The following is a 17352-nucleotide window of genomic DNA, read 5'->3' on the forward strand; positions in this document are numbered from 1 at the left end:
GCAAATAACTTGGGACGCCCAGAAAGGAAGTAAGTGCAAGTAGTGCGGGACGGGGGGAGTATTAATTTTTATAAATGTATTAATTTTTAATCAATGCAATCTTCGCTGGTTTTTAGTTAATCGTTGTGTTTTTTAATTAGTTTGCATTACATATTTGAAAACATTTAAATTAATTAACAAAACAATAGTAAACATATAGGGCGCGCCTTAGGGCGCCACATTGCAGGTGGGGGGTAGGAGGATAAAACTGATGACGTTGCGCGTCATAGGGCGCGCCTTAAGGCGCCCATTGCTAATGGCCTCAGTCCAATCATATATATCTTCCTCTTTCTCCACTCTCTACTCGAAATGAATCACGACCAAGTCAATCTTATGTGGTTACCTTAGAGTAGCGCATGTTAGCCTATGTATGGTCAACGATATCATAAAAGGAAAATGCAGCGAAGACGACAACAATCTTAAGAATATGTACCTATGCTAATCCTCCATTGAGAATCGGTAGCTGCCAAATGGCTAATCGCAGACTACTTCGCCGATGAACCACAATGGAACATGACAGTTTTTTGCCTATGTTTTAGAATAAGGCATTTTAACCGTTAAAGTTTGTTTGTACTTTTTTAGTTTGTTTCTCGTTGTACTATTTTTCGGCACTTTAATGCTTAAATATTTTAATATTTTTTTCTTGAATTATTTTGCTATTTTACTTTATTTGATAACATCATTTTTTTTGAAAAAATTGAAAATGGTAGTGAAATGAATTGGGTGGATTTTTTGCGGTGCTATTGCATGTGTTGATGCTAGATGATAAAATACTGACGTGACAAGAAAAATTGGGGATAAACGGAATTTTAGGACGAGTTTATAAGGCAGTATTGCTAATGGCCTAACCGGACATCATTTTATTATATGAACCACACAATTCAATAACACTATTTCCACCATATTTCCTCTCTCTCCTACCTTTTAAATTGAGCATTAAATTTAGTGTCATTAACAAGGGTTATAATCTATCCCCACTTTTGATAATTTAATAAGTTTTATTTTAAAATTTGAATTAATAATTACTCTTGTATACCAAGTTTTTCAACTTACAATGTTGTCCTTTTAAATGTGTATTAATTTAATCTATTATTTAAAGATAATTTTCTCTAGAGATAAACATAAAAATATAATATTATTGCACATATAATTTATTTCAAATATACTAAATTTATTTAAATTAGTAAGATTGGTATTTTTTTTACAAATGATTAAGAGCATTAGCAATGATGCCCGTCCGCGCGGGACGTCCGCCATTGTGCAAGGGAGGCACAAATACGGACATCCGCTGCGGACACCGGAGTTCCGCGGCGTTTCGCGGATATCCGTCGCAACGTCCGTGCGGACGTCCGCCATTGCGTTGACTCCGACGGACGTTCGCGAGGACGTTCTGATTATTGCATTAATATTTTTTTATTATGGGAAGTCCGTCGGGATGTCCTTGGGGATGTCCGCCATTGTGCAGTGGGATATTCGTATGACGTGGATGTCCGTATGACGTGACGGGAGGTGTTTTTGGGATGTCCGCCGGGACATCCGCACCGCTGCTGATGCTCTAAAAAAGCAATTTACCAGTTATATTAAATTTACCCTGCAACCAAAAACCCTACACATAAATCTCCTTAAACCTCCGACACCGCAACCGTCGCGGAAAAGCGGAAAATCATGAAGGGCAGAAGGAAAAATCTGAAGAAGAGACCGTCCAATCCTGCCAAGGGTAGTAACAATAAGAAGCGTTTCTCTTCCCTCGCTGATGATTCGTTTTTCGAAGCCACTGATCAGAAGCGGCACCGAAAATTCGAAAACGACGAAGAGATTAAGAGCAGTGACGAAGAAGTAGAGTCCGGTTCCGAGGCAGAGGCGGAAGATAAAGAGGAGGAGATTGAGGAGACGCCGGCAGAGAAGCGGAAGAGGCTGGCCGACGCCTTTTTGGAGAAGCTCAGGGCGAAGGAGAGGGAAAAAGATGAAGATGAGGAATCTGAGGATGGTGAAGGGCGGAGGGAGAGGGAAGGGGAGAGGGATACGCTTATCGCTAAGATTTTGCAGCAGGATCAACTCGAAGAGAGTGGCCGCGTTAGACGAGCTCTTGCTTCTAGGTTTGTGTATTTTGATAGCTCAATTTGTGTATTTTGTTACCTCAATTTCCGTATGTTGAAGTAATTATGCATAACAGACCTGTAGTAATAATAATTCTTTGGAGCTTAGGGATTGTATTTTGTTTAAAGTGAGATGTTTAGCTGAATTTTGTACCAATGATGTTTTACTTAATAGGTGTTTGAATTAGTGTTCGTATGTGTATTTTTATAGAGTTCACAAGCCAGAAACGAGTGAGGGATTTCGAATCCTAGTAAAGCACAGGCAAGCTGTCACTTGTGTGGCTCTATCTGAGGATGACTCGAGAGGATTTTCGGCTTCAAAGGATGGTGCCATTGTTCACTGGGATGTGGAGACTGGGAAGTCCGAAAAGTACCTCTGGCCATCTGATGAAGTTTTGAAGGCTCATGGTATGAAGGCCCCGCAAGGTCGAGCTAAGAAACACAGTAAACAGGTTCTAGCAATGGCTGTTAGCTCGGACGGCGGGTATTTAGCTACTGGAGGCCTTGATCGGCATGTTCATCTGTGGGACGTCCGTACACGCCAGCACCTTCAGGTGTGTTCCATTTCACTGCAAAACGGTTTCGAAGATGGATTGATTTTTTGCATGCCGACTTTATTCAATAAAATTTGATCTTTGCTGAGTATAGAGGTTTGTTGTGGAGTTCATTATTCTTTGATATGCATCATATGCGTATACTTAGATATTCAGCATCCAAAGATGCAAATTGCTCTCAAGCTTTCAATTTATTTGCTTAACACAAGAAATTGTATATAATGTTATATGCAGGCTTTTCCGGGGCATAAAGGACCTGTTTCTTGCTTAACATTTAGACAAGGTACTGCAGAACTCTTCTCCGGCTCATTTGACCGCTCTATCAAGATTTGGAATGCAGAAGATAGGACTTACATAAGCACACTATTTGGTCACCAGAGTGAAGTTTTGACCATTGACAGTTTGCGAAAAGAACGTGTATTGACTGTTGGACGTGACCGTACCATGCATTTGTGGAAGGTATGTATATATACTATATCCCACTGTTACTGGCCCTTTCCTTCCATTCTCTCGCTGTTTCTTTCGTATGTGATATCTAGTCCACTGATATGTATGCATCAATACATTGGGACCTGTGGAAAGAACCATTCTCATCACCTTTATGCTAAATTGTCTGAAATCAAGATGTCACAAATAAAATGCATATGCGTGAGTATAAGAATGCTGCCCCTTTTTGTAACTCATACCCTTGTTAACGGAGTATGTTACTTACTCTTTAACTTGGTTATTTCTTTCCCTTCTATTATTTGACAATAACTACTTGTTACATATGCAAGAATAGGTACCAGAAGAATCACAATTAGTATTTCGAGCTCCAGCATCATCACTAGAGTGCTGTTGCTTTATTAATAATGACGATTTCTTGTCGGGTTCCGATGATGGAAATGTTGAGCTCTGGAATGTGCTACGCAAGAAGCCTGTCCATATTGTAAAGAATGCACACGTCTCATTTGGTGAACCCAAGTCTGATCAGATTAATTTGGAAGGACTGTCTAATGGCCATAAAGGTCACCAATCTCTCGATGCAACACAGTTTCAATTGTTAATAATGGCCTTTCGGCTATCTTAAGCCATGGGGTTCTGTTCATGCAATTCATAATTCTCTGTTCACCTCTTACAGAAAATGATGTCCAAGATTTATTGAGACATGGTTCAACTGCTCTTTCCTGGGTCAACTCGGTGGCTGTCTGTAGAAGCAGTGATCTTGCTGCTTCAGGAGCTGGAAACGGATTAGTGCGCCTTTGGGCAATTGAAAATGAATCTAAAGGCATTCGTCCTTTATTTGAGCTCCCCTTGGTAAGCTTTTCCTTCCTATTTCTTCCAGATTATTGAACAAGCTTTCTTGTATTGATTTGATGAGTGATGACATAATCGGTTCAATTTTCACAGGCCATCAGTTAGAAAATGTAAATTCAGGATCTTTTAAGTTACCATGAAATGATGACACACCGCAAATTACCTTCAAACCCATGTGGATATCACATTATATCTCTTTAAAGCAAAATTTTATTTAAAATCTCTACCTTATAGCTTACGTTTCTATTGATTGTCTTAAACACAGGATGGATTTGTCAATTCGTTGGCATTTGCCAAGTCTGGAAAGTTCCTAATTGCTGGTGTTGCTCAGGTGAAAATTCTTTTTTCTCTACATAAATGTTTAGATCTCCCCACCCTGTCAAGTTTGTGTGTTAATTTGAGAATTGGTAAAAGTTGACGCCATGTCTACAAGACCTAGAATTGGAAAAAGTACTTGCAATGCTCTTATTTGGCATTGCATTTTCTTCTTTAAATGCCTAACAGGGTCAGTACTTACTTTTCTGTACATTAGTAAACTGAATTCAAGAAGGGTGAAGGTCAGCTGCTAGATCATATAGGGTTGTTTAACGCACCATCTGGACTTGGATCACATTGATATGTGGAACTGGTTTTATTTGGTGCGTGTAAATGTTCCTCCAAGGTATGCATTGATTGCATAATCTATAAAAGATGTTAAGGGAGCGTAGCTTAAGTTAGATGCAGTGTGGAATTCGAGCACTTCTATTAGTAGGCGAACTTGATAAGCTATTGTCTCTCGACATATATGGCACTTGTGTATATGCCCCCTGATTCTGCTATATTTTCCTGACTCCTCCAAATCTATCAAAATTTATGCTGGCTCACCATTAGAGTTTGATATTATCATATTCCAGAACCGTATTATCAATCTAACATTATATCTTTTCACAGGAACCTCGGTTAGGAAGGTGGGGACGTGCTGCTTCTGCTAAAAATGGAGTTGCATTGCATCCTTTGAAGCTGTCATGACACTAGTTCTTCTAAACGATGAGATTATTAAAGCAAAAATTGAGAGCCTGCTCCGATCCTGACTGGACTCAGTTTGTACTTACTCAACATCTCAATCTTGAATACTAAAAAAAGGATCACCCTTGTACCAAATCGATGGTTCTGACATCGTCTGCGGCCTCCAAAAATTGTTCGTGGCACAACATGAGGATGCTTATCTATGTGATGTACCCCAACTGGGAAAGTCAGGTAACTTTAGCTGTTGGTGAGGGTGAAGTGTTCCGAAAACCTCGTTTCCTGGCTTGAAGCTTACAGAAATCCTTTTTGTGCGTTCCCCTTATCATCTTTGTCTCGACGGAAGCAGGTCTCACATTTTGCTGAAAAATTTTGTGTTTGATGGAACCTTCATCTTGATCAATTTTGGATCTTGTTTGTTAGTGTAGAATCTGTCATTAAATTTTGAAGGGAAAACGTCAGTGGATATATTTGTTTCCCTTTCTATTCATGTAAGGAAAATGTGGAGACATGGGAGCAGTAATTTGTGATCATTTAATTTTCCTTTTCACTTCAAATAGGTGAATTAAATAATAAATCATGCTTTGATATTTAGCAGTAATTTGTAAATTTTATAAGCCCACCCCAAGATGAGTGCTCTCCTATTCCGACTTCCCCAGAGCTTCCGGTAGCACAGCCGAGACAGCGACGGGCTGTCTGCCCCTGGGGGGATGGAGCGACAGAAGTTTTGAGAATTCAAGAGAAGGTCACGGCGAGACGAGCCGTTTATCATTACGATAGGTGTCAAGTGGAAGTGCAGTGATGTATGCAGCTGAGGCATCCTAACAGACCGGTAGACTTGAACCATAAGAATACATCGTTAAATTTTGTCATTAATTTTCGTCGTTTCCATTTCCAAACCTCCTGGATCAAAACTGACGTCAGAATCTGATAAATTGCCAGAGTGGATCGGATGGAAGGAAAGGTCTGATTCACTTGAACTGTCTCCGGCCTCTGCTGATGCATCGGAAATGGCTACATCTATGCCAATCCCAAACGGCGAGATCTTGGAATCTGAAGCCAAGTCAGATGATGTTAAACCAGATTCAGCTGAAACCACCAACCCACAATCTACAGAAGTCGATGAGGGCCAGCCGAAGAAGGCTCTTCGAAGGGGTAAATGTATATTCATGTCAAGAAAGGGAGTTTTGGAGCGGTGAACCTATCACACGACATGTATTGATGGAGTTTCTAGCAAGACATTTCCTTGTCTTGGTTGGAACTGAAGCTACTGAACTTGTACATCATTTATTTTTTGTTTCCTGCATTTTGGATGTATAGAAACTGTTTAGGCAAAACAGGATTTGATAGGATCCTGTTATCCATATTGTAGACTTGCAGTTATATACTTAGATTCATCTTGTTACAAAATGTGCAATTTTGTCGGAAAATTTGGCATTGTCTGAACACAGAGTATGCCGTACGGATTTAAGGTTATTTAACTGCAATGTTTGCATATAATGACAATGTTTACAAGTATTTGTAATGACATTGTTGCTTTTTCCGGTCTGATAAGTTCACTTGGATTATCCGATGAGTCATATATGACTCGATTTTGCCGGAGTCAGCAACCATGAAAATTTCCAAATATGATTAAAGTTCGTGATTTTTACTATAAAGTTCCAAGTTAGTGAAAAAATCTAGAATTCGTCTATAGTTCGTGCAATAACCCTTATAAACAGCCATTAAATCACAATTGTGTATCAAAAAATTGATACGTATATTTACATGTAAAATTTTGATGTATCTGGAGAATCAATGTCAAAATGTTTAAACCGTTACATTTTTTTAATGTTGAAAACTCGTCTTTTTTCAAAAATATATACTTACATTGAAGGCCAAAATACATTATTTTTCTTGGAGAAGGGTGTCAAAGTTAAGGCCAACGTTAATGATGATCTTTATCTAATATTGTGTAAATATATGTCGAGCTATAAAGAGGGAAAATTGATTTACTAACATAATTTCCCGAAAATAATTATTTAGTCGTTAGCCCAAATTTTAAGATATAGATTTTGACAAGTGAGGACTTGCGCTTCAAGATTCTAATATTAACATACTTGTTGATTCAACAAAAAGTACAGTATATAGTAGTAGTAATATAAATTGTTAGTATATCTAGGGGAAAGATGGAGAATAAATGAGTCCTCAAAATTCCAATTTTTCCTCGATTCAAGAAATGTGTGTTTGTGATTAAACCTATGTCACACGTTCTTCAGTTACAAACACAAGTTTGTTTTCAAAATGTCGAAACTTCACGGCTATATGTTCTCGAGGGAGACGGCCGTACCATCTCCCTCCATGCTCCGCCTCTTCTTCTTCCCTTCACCGTGTCTCGACCGCCTTGGGGCCTCATCTTCGCTCTCGCTCTCATCGTTCCGGTAGCTGTTCCCACCGCTATAATGATCATCTTGCTGAGCTTTCCCCCTTTGCTGATTCCGCCCTTCATCATTAGGTCCAGCAATGTCTTGCCCCTTGGCTTGATCAGAGCTCTCGTTCTGATCGCTAGATGGTGCTTTCTGATCTCTTTTCGAACGACCCGGGTTTTGATAAGGCTGTTGCTGTGGTGGCGGATAAAAAGGGGGCATACCTCCCGGCCTGCTGCCTCTAGCTGCGCCTCCGACGCCCATTCCTCCCATAAAGGGAGGCCGTCCGGGACCCATCATCATCCCGAATCCACCTGCAGGTGGCCGGCCTGGGAACATCATCCCGGAGGCCGGACCTGCAAAATCACCGGAGAATCTAGGGTACGGTCCGAAGCCACGGGGCGCCATGCCAAAGAGATCAGGCATTGGGAAACCATCTGGATTTACAGGACCATAAGAGAATCCATCACTCCCCATCATGTTTGGAGGGAACCCTCGCATACCGGGGAATGGACGAGCACCACGAGCAAGAGGCATGTGAGGAGGCCACATCATACCTCTACCTCGTCCCCGACCTTGACCTGCAAAAGCCTGCCCGGGGCTTTCATCCTCCTCATCACTTTCTTCTTCTTCCTCTTCTTCATTGTCCTCAAAGGGCACAATATCTGGGTTGTCACTTCCATTATCAAGGTTTACTCCCTTAGCTTTCTCCTCTTCACGCTTCTGCTCAGCCGCAACCGAGACAGCCTATGAAAGATGACGGTTTTGAATTTTAACAGGCATCCAATGTCAATTCAATAAAATGAAAACCAAAGTGTATCATACGATCGGGGCAAAACCAACAGTTTATATCGGATAACCAGATATCAATAGCATGATATAACTATCCAAGCTAAAAGTTTTCTGACAACATATGCTAGATATAGTAGAGCGAATCTGAAATCCGATCGTTGAAGTTTAAGTACCATCAAATCACTGTCAGGCTCAAGGTAGAGCAATGATGCCAACTGCTCACCAACAGAAGGCTCGAGTTCTTGACAGTCTCTACTGATCTGCAATGACGAGATAAACGATGTAATCTCTCCACTTGGCAGATATGAAAAAAGTAAAAGGAAATATGATCCCATATTTGTTGGAAGATAAAAGATGCTATCATCCTTTCAATCATCTAATGACTGAGCATTCTGCAACACGTATTACGTTTCATGAAGCCATCAGTACTTCTCATAACATATATCTGCACAACTTAGTCACAGACAAACCTAGAAAGATGTGATCAAACTCTCAGACATCAACCATGTGCACTTACTAAATGAATTAACTTTCTGCAACATCGATTTTATGTATTGTGAAAGGCTAAATGTTCAATAGGACACACAAACTACTTTAAAAACATTGACTTTATCAGTTTGCAACTACAATTTTATTTCACAGAAATACACAAATACCCAGTGTCAATTTTTGGAGCTTGTATACCACTGAAATGCAATAAAATTATGAAATACATGAGAGTTTTCAAATTAAAATCCAAAAAATGGACACCCTTCAAAGGGTTAAACCGTTTTAACAAAATTTATAAAGCAGGTATCAAAAGAAAGAAAAACAAAATAAATTCTGATATATTTGAATATGGCTTCAGACATGCAACTATCGAAAAGTACCTTTACTGGCAAGTTCTCATTATATGGGTTTCTCAAATGCCGAGTTTTGTCGAAGGATAGTTCACAGAGCTGCAAGCACGCACCATGGTTAGATAATATTTCAGAATCTCACATAGTAGCATATGAAGAATGACATTTATATATTACCCCAAATGTACCAAGAATAGGGTAGCACTCCAGTAGAGGGCTAAGATGGATATTATCTATCATAGGCTAGAGATAACAATGAAGGCATCCAGAAATTAAATACTACCGCATAAATTTCATGATTTTAAGATTTTTTATTTAGAAGTGAATGTGAAAGACAAAAAAAAGTAGCAATTGTCTCCCACATCTTAGCTGATTGGCATGTACTGTATACATGGCATATACATGAAAAAGTCTGTCTTACCATTGATCTATACACCATCAGTATAGATCTGACCGGAACATCAATAATACAATGAATCTGTGATAGATATAATCATCACAAACTAGCACTCCTATACCATAGCATGCTGATCAACTAGGAACACAGGCACATTCTCTGACCCCCAGACCATCTCAACGGGATGCAGATAGTTAAACTATCAGAAAAACAAGGAAATGGCACAACATACCTTTTTAAAATCCCAGATTGAAGAATGAAATTGTACATAGCAAAAAATAAGACTAATACAGAATGTGCTGACATTAGATGAGTACAGACTAAAATATTTCAGTATACAATTACCCTATGAGATGGAGAATTGTCAGTTGCATCATGACCTTTGCTCCTAATTGTCTTAAAAATAATCACAAATGGTAATCTTTTTTACTATAAAAAACTAAACAGTGTATAAGATAGTGGGATGTAGCATTGGATAAATTACAAATTCTGATAGGTATCCTTGCATGTCTATCTAAATGGGTTTGTAAAGCTCGGCCCAATCATCACCAGTATATTTAACACAGTATTCTACTGGAGCCCTCTAACTAATGCTGTGCCTATTAAAATGATACAACACAAAATAGAATACGTCCAACATTTACAACCATCTTATAGGTTCTTCAAAAAAAATATAACAACCAAGCAGCAAATAACACACAGATTTGAACACTGAAGTTACAACAACATATAAAATTCAATCAAGTATGCCAAGTGGTGAGGACCTTCAACCATTTGACAGCAAAGTTACGTCCATAATGAGCAGTCCCATGGGCATGCTTCCAGTTCCCTCCACCTACGGATCCACCAATTCTGGAAATCATCTTTGCACAACCCTATTAAACCACAAATAGATCTATCACCACAAGAGGTCATTGTTGCACAATATAACAACCTTAGCAAGTTATCTGATACTTGAGCAGAGCAACTAAAATCAGTAACTATGTCAATAACATGCATAAATCACCTGAAAATGTCTTGTCTTGTTAACTGAAAAGATCAAAATCACATTGTCAACAGCATCAAATGCTTCATTAAGTTTAGCCTCATTGCTTCTCTGTGTTGCCCATACACCTTGTTGTACAGATAGTTCCAGATTCTCTCTGTTGCAACTTTTCACCACAAAGTACCTAAGACAGCCACATGCAGATGAAAATTGGAATATGTAGAAAAGTGACATACACCAATGAAGGGGGTTCCGTTTGTTGCCAACAGAATGCAGCTGAAGAATAATAAGCTCCTGGTGATGTGTTTCAGTAACTTCACAAAGCACGTCATATTTTACATGAAAGTAGAGGAAAAATGAGTGTCAGCCTCAAAGCGCTGTGCCTGAGGGTTGAGGGTTTGACTGATTAAATCTCAAAAATCATTCATGTGATAACTGACCCCTCCCCAAAAAAAATAAAATAAAATAAAATAATGTAAGTGTCTGACAACAAGCAAAACTCCTTATTTAGGAGCAATAGCTTATGAATAACCATTCATAAAAAAACTACCAGTGAACGACCTCTTTCACATGGAAAGGCATATATATAATTGACACAAAGCTCAGACTTAAAATTTCAGAAGAGATTTTCTAAAACTAAGGAGACACGGAAAACTCCTCATCCAAACATGTTGTTATGCTGAGCCATCCGAAAGAAGTTTATCCTATTGCATTTTTTAGCCACACAAGGATTTCAGAGATAGATTTAATTAACTTAATGTCCTAGGACAAATCTGAGTTGGTAAAAACAATCCTACAGCCTTTTCTGAATCCTTCCCCTCAAACGAAAAACAGCTACAATTTAATAATAGCCATCTTATGTGCATCAACAAAAGGCAAGCTTCAAACTAGCAAACTTGCCCACTATTTGATTTTGAAGATTTTCATTTCAAAAACTCTAGTTTGAGAAAAGAGGATCAATGAATAAGGACAAAGCTTTTGATCAAGAGAAAAAAAGAATTGCAGTTGTTTCATATCAGTTTACCAAGTTAATCACAAACACCACATAATAGATATCTTGTTTAGGAGTTTGTTTATGACCTTGTCATGTATATATTTTCCAAGCTACTAAGCTGCGAACCAATCAAAGCCAATACATTTCAAGAAAAGGCAAAGCAGCATGTCTGCATCAGACAAGATAACGGCGTTACACTCACTTAAGATCATGCATGTTTTCACATCATGGACCAGCCAGGAACAAAACAATGAGCACAGCTATAATATATATCATAAAAAGAGTTAGAAGAAAAAAATTAAACACAAAAACACAGTTATTACAGCTGAGTGGGAAGGATCTCTTAAGTAACATCAACATATAAATACATGAAGTTTTCCACCTAATTAAAGACCTTGTTTGGAACACACCTAGAAGTTCCTTGGGGCAGGGGTATAGCACTCCTACTAGCTTGGCTTTGCTGGCCGTTGGCTGTAATCTGGATCTGAACTTGGCTGCCCTGCTGCTGAGGCTGCTGTGCTTGTTGTGGTTGTTGATGAGCATTACCAGGTTCTGAAGTACCAGGTTTTCCTACTTGATGTATACCATTGGGTCCTTGTGGAAACTGAGATTTTTCTGCCGGTTGAGCATATATAGGATTACGGTTCTGAGAAAATTTGTTTGAGTTTCCGTAGTTATATGAAGCCAATTGCTGAATTTTCTGAAGAACTTCTTCTACAGGGGGTGGAGGTCCAGGCAACTTTGCATGCCTATACCTACAATCAGGACCATTTGGACAAAATCCTAGCTTGTACCTGTCACACAACCCCACTTGTAAGAGAAATGAAAAACATCAATTCATCAAATATAAGACTAAGCAAGATGCAAGGTGCAAGACACAAAGACCAGTTCAATACTCCAAGTTACATTTCCTGCAAGTGCCCTCTATAACTATCTTCTCTTAAGCATGGAATAACAATAAACAATTTCAACAAAATCTTCACACGTTTCATACATAAAATGAAAAAAAAAACTCCCAGTAACCTGAAGGATCAAGTATAAATGAGATGACTGCAGACATATCCTTCTTCAATCAACATATTATCAGATAACAAGATCAACGACCTTCGTACTGAAAGATCCAAACAATTTAAAATAAAAGTTTCAAAAAATGCCTAAATTACATACATATTGCATTCCTTGATATCTTCATTCGTATGTTTATACACACAATCCTGCTCACGGCACTCCCCATAGAGGCGGAAAAACCGGCAAACCGGCATCCGCGACTTATCGTACTGATGAAGGAACCCACAGGCATCGCCTTTCATGCACAGAGATCGCAGCCAGTGCCGGCACACCGTCTGTCTGAAGCTCCTCCTCGCCCCGCCGCCTCCCATCCCCTCCGCCGCATGCGCCGCCGGATGGGGAACCGCCGAAGGATTGTGAGAATTGGCGGCAGCGGCAGCCGCATTGGAATCCAACGCCGATTGGATTACGGGCACGGATGCAGTCGGATGCGCGGGCCCCGAATCCAACCCGCCCTCGAAGTCAAAGCTTAAACCCCCATCTCCATCATCCATTTTGAAGCGTGCTAGTGGGTGTGTTTGTGTGTATACAGGTTTGTATATGTATAATTGTATGTGCAGATGTGAAATTCAATGAAAAAGAAGGGTTTTTGGAATCGCAGAGTAATGGAATTTGGGGGTTTAGAAAATTAGTGAATGCTACGGAAATTGAAAAGGGCAAAATTTAGGGGGAAATATCATAATGCACGCATATCTTGTTTGCTTTGGATGCCCCAATTTTCTTGTATAAAGAGTTAATTGCGTCTAATTTTTTGTTTATAAACTTTAGACCAAATGTTTGAGAAAAATTTATAATCAGTGAATTAGTGTGTCTAACCAACAATAATAATTTGGCCTCCCATAATATATAGTAGTACTACTATACCTTATAATATGGAGTAATAATAATTTTATGTGTTTGAATTACCTTTTAGAGCATCAGTAGTGGCGCGGAATTCCCGGCGGAATTCCCAAAATACCTCTTGCCACGTTATACGAACTTCCTACTGCACTGTCACGTCATAAAGACTTCCCACTGCACAGTGGTGGACATCCCCAACGACTTTCCGAAGGACTTCCCACAATTAAAAAAAACCACAAATTCACAAATTAAACAATTTACGGAATTAAACAATTTACGGAATTAAAATTTCGACACAAATAGGGAAAAAAATTTCCATTAAATAAAAAAAGAAAAGTACATTTCGCCAAATTAAAAAAACATTTCAATAATTAAAAACTACATCAATGACGACCCCTCCGCTGCCATACTTCTTCAATAATATCGTTATGGAGCCGAACATGGCTTGTCTTTGGCGCATGTCGGCAAATGCACGGACCCGATCGACATCGCCATGGGGTATCCCCATGCGTACATTGCTAGTGGCCACGCCGTGGCTTGGACCCGCAGCACTAGCATCATCATTGGTCTAATCAGTCAGTGCTGGACCTTCATCTTCGACAATCATGTTAGCATGATAATACATGAGTACATGATATCGGCAATGCTGTCAACATACCACAACCGTGTTGGACCCTTCACTGCCGCCCATCGAGCCTGGAGCACACCAAAGGCCCGCTCCACATCTTTACGCGCTGCCTCCTGGCGACCCACAAAATATATCTTCTTTTCATGTGGTGGGCACTTGATCGTCTTCACAAAGACGGGCCACATAGAGTATATCCCATCCGCCAAATAATAGCCCATAATGTGCTGGTTGCCGTTGGCGACGAAGTTGACGGCCGGACCATCGCCCAGGCACTGCTCGTTGAAAAGGGGCGACGACTGGAGAACATTGATGTCGTTGTTAGACCCGGCTACTCCAAATTAGGCATGCCAAATCCACAGCCGGTAGTCAGCTACCACTTCAAGGATCATCGTGGGATTCTTGGCCTTGAAACCAGTAGTGTACATTCCTTTCCAGGCAGCGGGGCAGTTCTTCCATTCCCAGTGCATACAATCTATGCTGTCTAACATCCCTGAAAACTCGTGTTGATTCCCGTGCATATCCAGCAGAGCCTGATAATCTTCGGGGGTAGGCCTCCGAAGATACCTATCCCCTTATATCTCCCTAACGCCCTAACAAAAATACTTCAGGCAATCGCGGGCAGTCGTCTCGCCGATGTGGAGGTACTCGTCGAACATGTCGGCCGCGCCTCCGTATGCCAGCTGCCTGATTGCGACAGTGCACTTCTGAATCGGCGTGTGGCCGGGTTTACCAGTAGCATCCTCCCGCACCCTGAAATACCCGTATCGACGCTCCAAAGCGCCCACGATACGCAGAAAGAGCGGACGATGCATCCTAAACAGTCGCCGGAACAGGTTATCCCCAAACCGTGGCTCCGGCGCAAAGTAATCCTCGTACAACCGAGCGTGGGCAGTGAGGTGGTCCCGGGGTATTATAGTTCGATGATGGATGGGTCGAGGTTCCGCCGGCGCCAAGGCCGCTTGTTCCTCCCTCTCTGCTGATTCCCGCACACGTGCATGAATCAGACGCATCATGTGTTCATAATGACACATCATGTGTTCATAATGCCCACCACTACCACTACCAGTCATTCCGAATATATAAAAGAAATGTAGAGAGCGAAACTTGTTAAAACAAGTGGTGCGAAAGAAATGCAGTTCAACGAGCCGTATATATAGAAATTTTAAAATTTTTTTTTGCAATAAACGGGAATTCCGCTCGGACATCCGTGGGAGTCAACGCAATGGCGGACGTCCGCAAGCCCGTCGCGACGGAATTCGGCGTAACACCGCCGAACTGCGGTGTCCTCGGCGGAATTCCGTATTTGTGCATACCATGCACAATGGCGGACGTCCGCCGCGGAATTCCGGCACGCCGGGACGGGCGCCATTGCTGATGCTCTTATAAGTAGTGTACATATATTTTCACATTAATACATAAGTGATAATCGCCACCATTTTATTATTTATTTATTTATTATTATTATTTTGATAATTAAATCAATTGAATAGATGGAACAATAGTTACAAGCTTCTTCTTGGGCATACCCAAGGAACAGGATACCGGACAAGCCCGAATCCAACAAAGGTGAATAGCAAACTCGAGGGAACATAAACCCGACGAGGAGTGACTAAGTAACCAGCAAACTGATCAGGCTCTATATGGCGGCACTACTCACAAACCCAAGGATGGGTCGTGCCTCGTTAAAACCTCCTAAGGCCAAATACCCGTAGGAAAAAAGACCCTAGGAGGAAAAAGAGTACCTAAGTAAGTAGCACCAATAGGCTGTCCAACGATCGAACACTGGGAGTAGGGACCTAGGAGGAAAAAGAGTACCCACAATTCTTCTCGGTCGTCGTCCATGTAACACGGTCTCGTGTTGTGAGTCTTTCCCGGAGTGCAAGCCAGCAGATGAACGAGTGCTTTGGGGGGATGAGGTCTTTCCAGACGAACTTCGCCCAGAACCGACGTTCTCCGCGCGGTCGGAACCAGTCGTAGGCCGCCTGCGTACCTTTGCCCCAACTCCATTCCGATAAAAGTCTCTCCACCTCCTGCCTAGGGACTTTCCCCCATTTCGTCCTGGATGGAGATGAGAATCGCCACCATTTTATAATTCCATGGGTATGGGGTGTGTCATTGTCTGCTAATTTCATGACTCGTTATTAAGCTATGTTGTTATACATTCTGCATTTTATTTTTATCTTTTAGTTTTAAAGAATACTCTTTATTCTTGATTTTACAATTGATGGTCTTCTTTTTATCAACATAAGTCTCATTTTTGTTGCATATAAAAATTGGAGAGCGGACTATGTTCGAGCCTGAACTCGCTGCGTGCATCAGAGCATCCATAATAGCGGATGTCTCGGCGGACGTCCGCTATTGCAACAAAAGAGGCGGACGCGGATGTCGGGTGCGGACGAGAGGTTATCCGCGGGTGTGCGCGGACGTCCCAATTTTTTATTTTTGATTTTTATTATTGTTCTTGTCCCCCGGGATGTCCGCTATTGTGCAGTGGGATGTCCTTATGACATGACAGTGCTGTGGGATATCCTTATGACGTGGCAGAAGGTGGTTTTGGGATGTCCGTCGAGACATCCGTCCCTATTGTGGAGGCTCTAAATGCGATCGATATAGAGAGCAGTAAAAGGTAGAACAAATTGTGGCAGGAATCCGACTGCACACGAGTCGTTGAGTTACTATATTCTCGATCTATGGACGTGCCTGAGAAGTATGAGGAGACGTGGATGCGAGTGTTGGATCATTTGCAACGCATGTAGTTTCACGTTACACATATCTATCAGGAAGGGAATAGATTCGCCGACGCACTTAAAAATCCATACGTGCAGACCGAGCTCGTATTAGAGTCACTCTATCAAGACAAAATCAGTTGTGTCAATCTTAGATTGCGTTAGTTTTCAAAATCAACTCATCTTAGATTGCGTTAGTTTTCAAAATCAACTCCAACATTTGTCGGGGTTATTGTAATAAAATAAACTAATCTTGTTGAATGTTATTTTTGTGGTGTTGCTATTATAACTATCTATGTCTTGCAAACATTTCTAGTTGGAAATTGAACTAAGTACTTCATTTGTCCCATAATAAGAGTTCTATTTCACTTTTACCATAGACGGTAAGTAGGTTTCAGATTCCACTAACTTACTCCACTCACATTTTATTATAAAACTAATACTCCCACTGACCCATTAACAATGAAACGTTTTCCTTTTTGGATTGTCCCATTAAAAATAAAACGTTTATTAAAATAGAAACAACTATATCTCTACTTTTTCATCTCTCTTACTTTACTCTCTTTTGATTATCCCACAAAACAACATTACCTAAAATTTCATGCCGATGTTTCATATTAAATGGGATGGAGAGAGTATATATAAGTGGGATCTGCATTCCACTAATTTATTCAATTTAATTTTTTTATAT

The 17352-nt window shown here is 40.5% G+C and overlaps 2 protein-coding genes across 4 annotated transcripts; one reads left to right on the forward strand and one right to left on the reverse strand.

The window, feature by feature from the left end:
* The first annotated feature begins 1644 nt into the window (after window positions 1-1644).
* Window positions 1645-6397, forward strand: LOC121808146 (U3 snoRNP-associated protein-like EMB2271). Of its 3 annotated transcripts, XR_006052126.1 has the most exons (9): window positions 1645-2135; window positions 2347-2689; window positions 2924-3148; window positions 3471-3696; window positions 3810-3985; window positions 4251-4316; window positions 4916-5221; window positions 5647-5819; window positions 5930-6397. XR_006052126.1 is itself a non-coding variant. In XM_042208519.1 (7 exons), exons 1-7 carry the CDS (start codon window positions 1705-1707, stop codon window positions 4991-4993), a joined length of 1545 nt encoding a protein of 514 aa, XP_042064453.1. In that variant the 5' UTR covers window positions 1645-1704; the 3' UTR covers window positions 4994-6397. The 3 variants fall into 3 exon arrangements, 1 of the variants encoding a protein (XP_042064453.1); XR_006052124.1 differs by having other exon boundaries at window positions 4916-5819; XM_042208519.1 differs by having other exon boundaries at window positions 4916-6397.
* Window positions 6398-7167: 770 nt separating this feature from the next.
* Window positions 7168-13169, reverse strand: LOC121808140 (30-kDa cleavage and polyadenylation specificity factor 30-like). Its single transcript, XM_042208509.1, has 7 exons — window positions 12567-13169; window positions 11810-12193; window positions 10427-10589; window positions 10185-10295; window positions 9054-9122; window positions 8358-8444; window positions 7168-8139 (listed from the first exon to the last, which is right to left on the reverse strand). Exons 1-7 carry the CDS (start codon window positions 12959-12961, stop codon window positions 7288-7290), a joined length of 2061 nt encoding a protein of 686 aa, XP_042064443.1. The 5' UTR covers window positions 12962-13169; the 3' UTR covers window positions 7168-7287.
* Window positions 13170-17352: the final 4183 nt, after the last annotated feature.

The sequence above is a fragment of the Salvia splendens genome, chromosome 6 (assembly GCF_004379255.2).
Source record: "Salvia splendens isolate huo1 chromosome 6, SspV2, whole genome shotgun sequence".
Classification (NCBI taxonomy): Eukaryota; Viridiplantae; Streptophyta; class Magnoliopsida; order Lamiales; family Lamiaceae; genus Salvia; species Salvia splendens.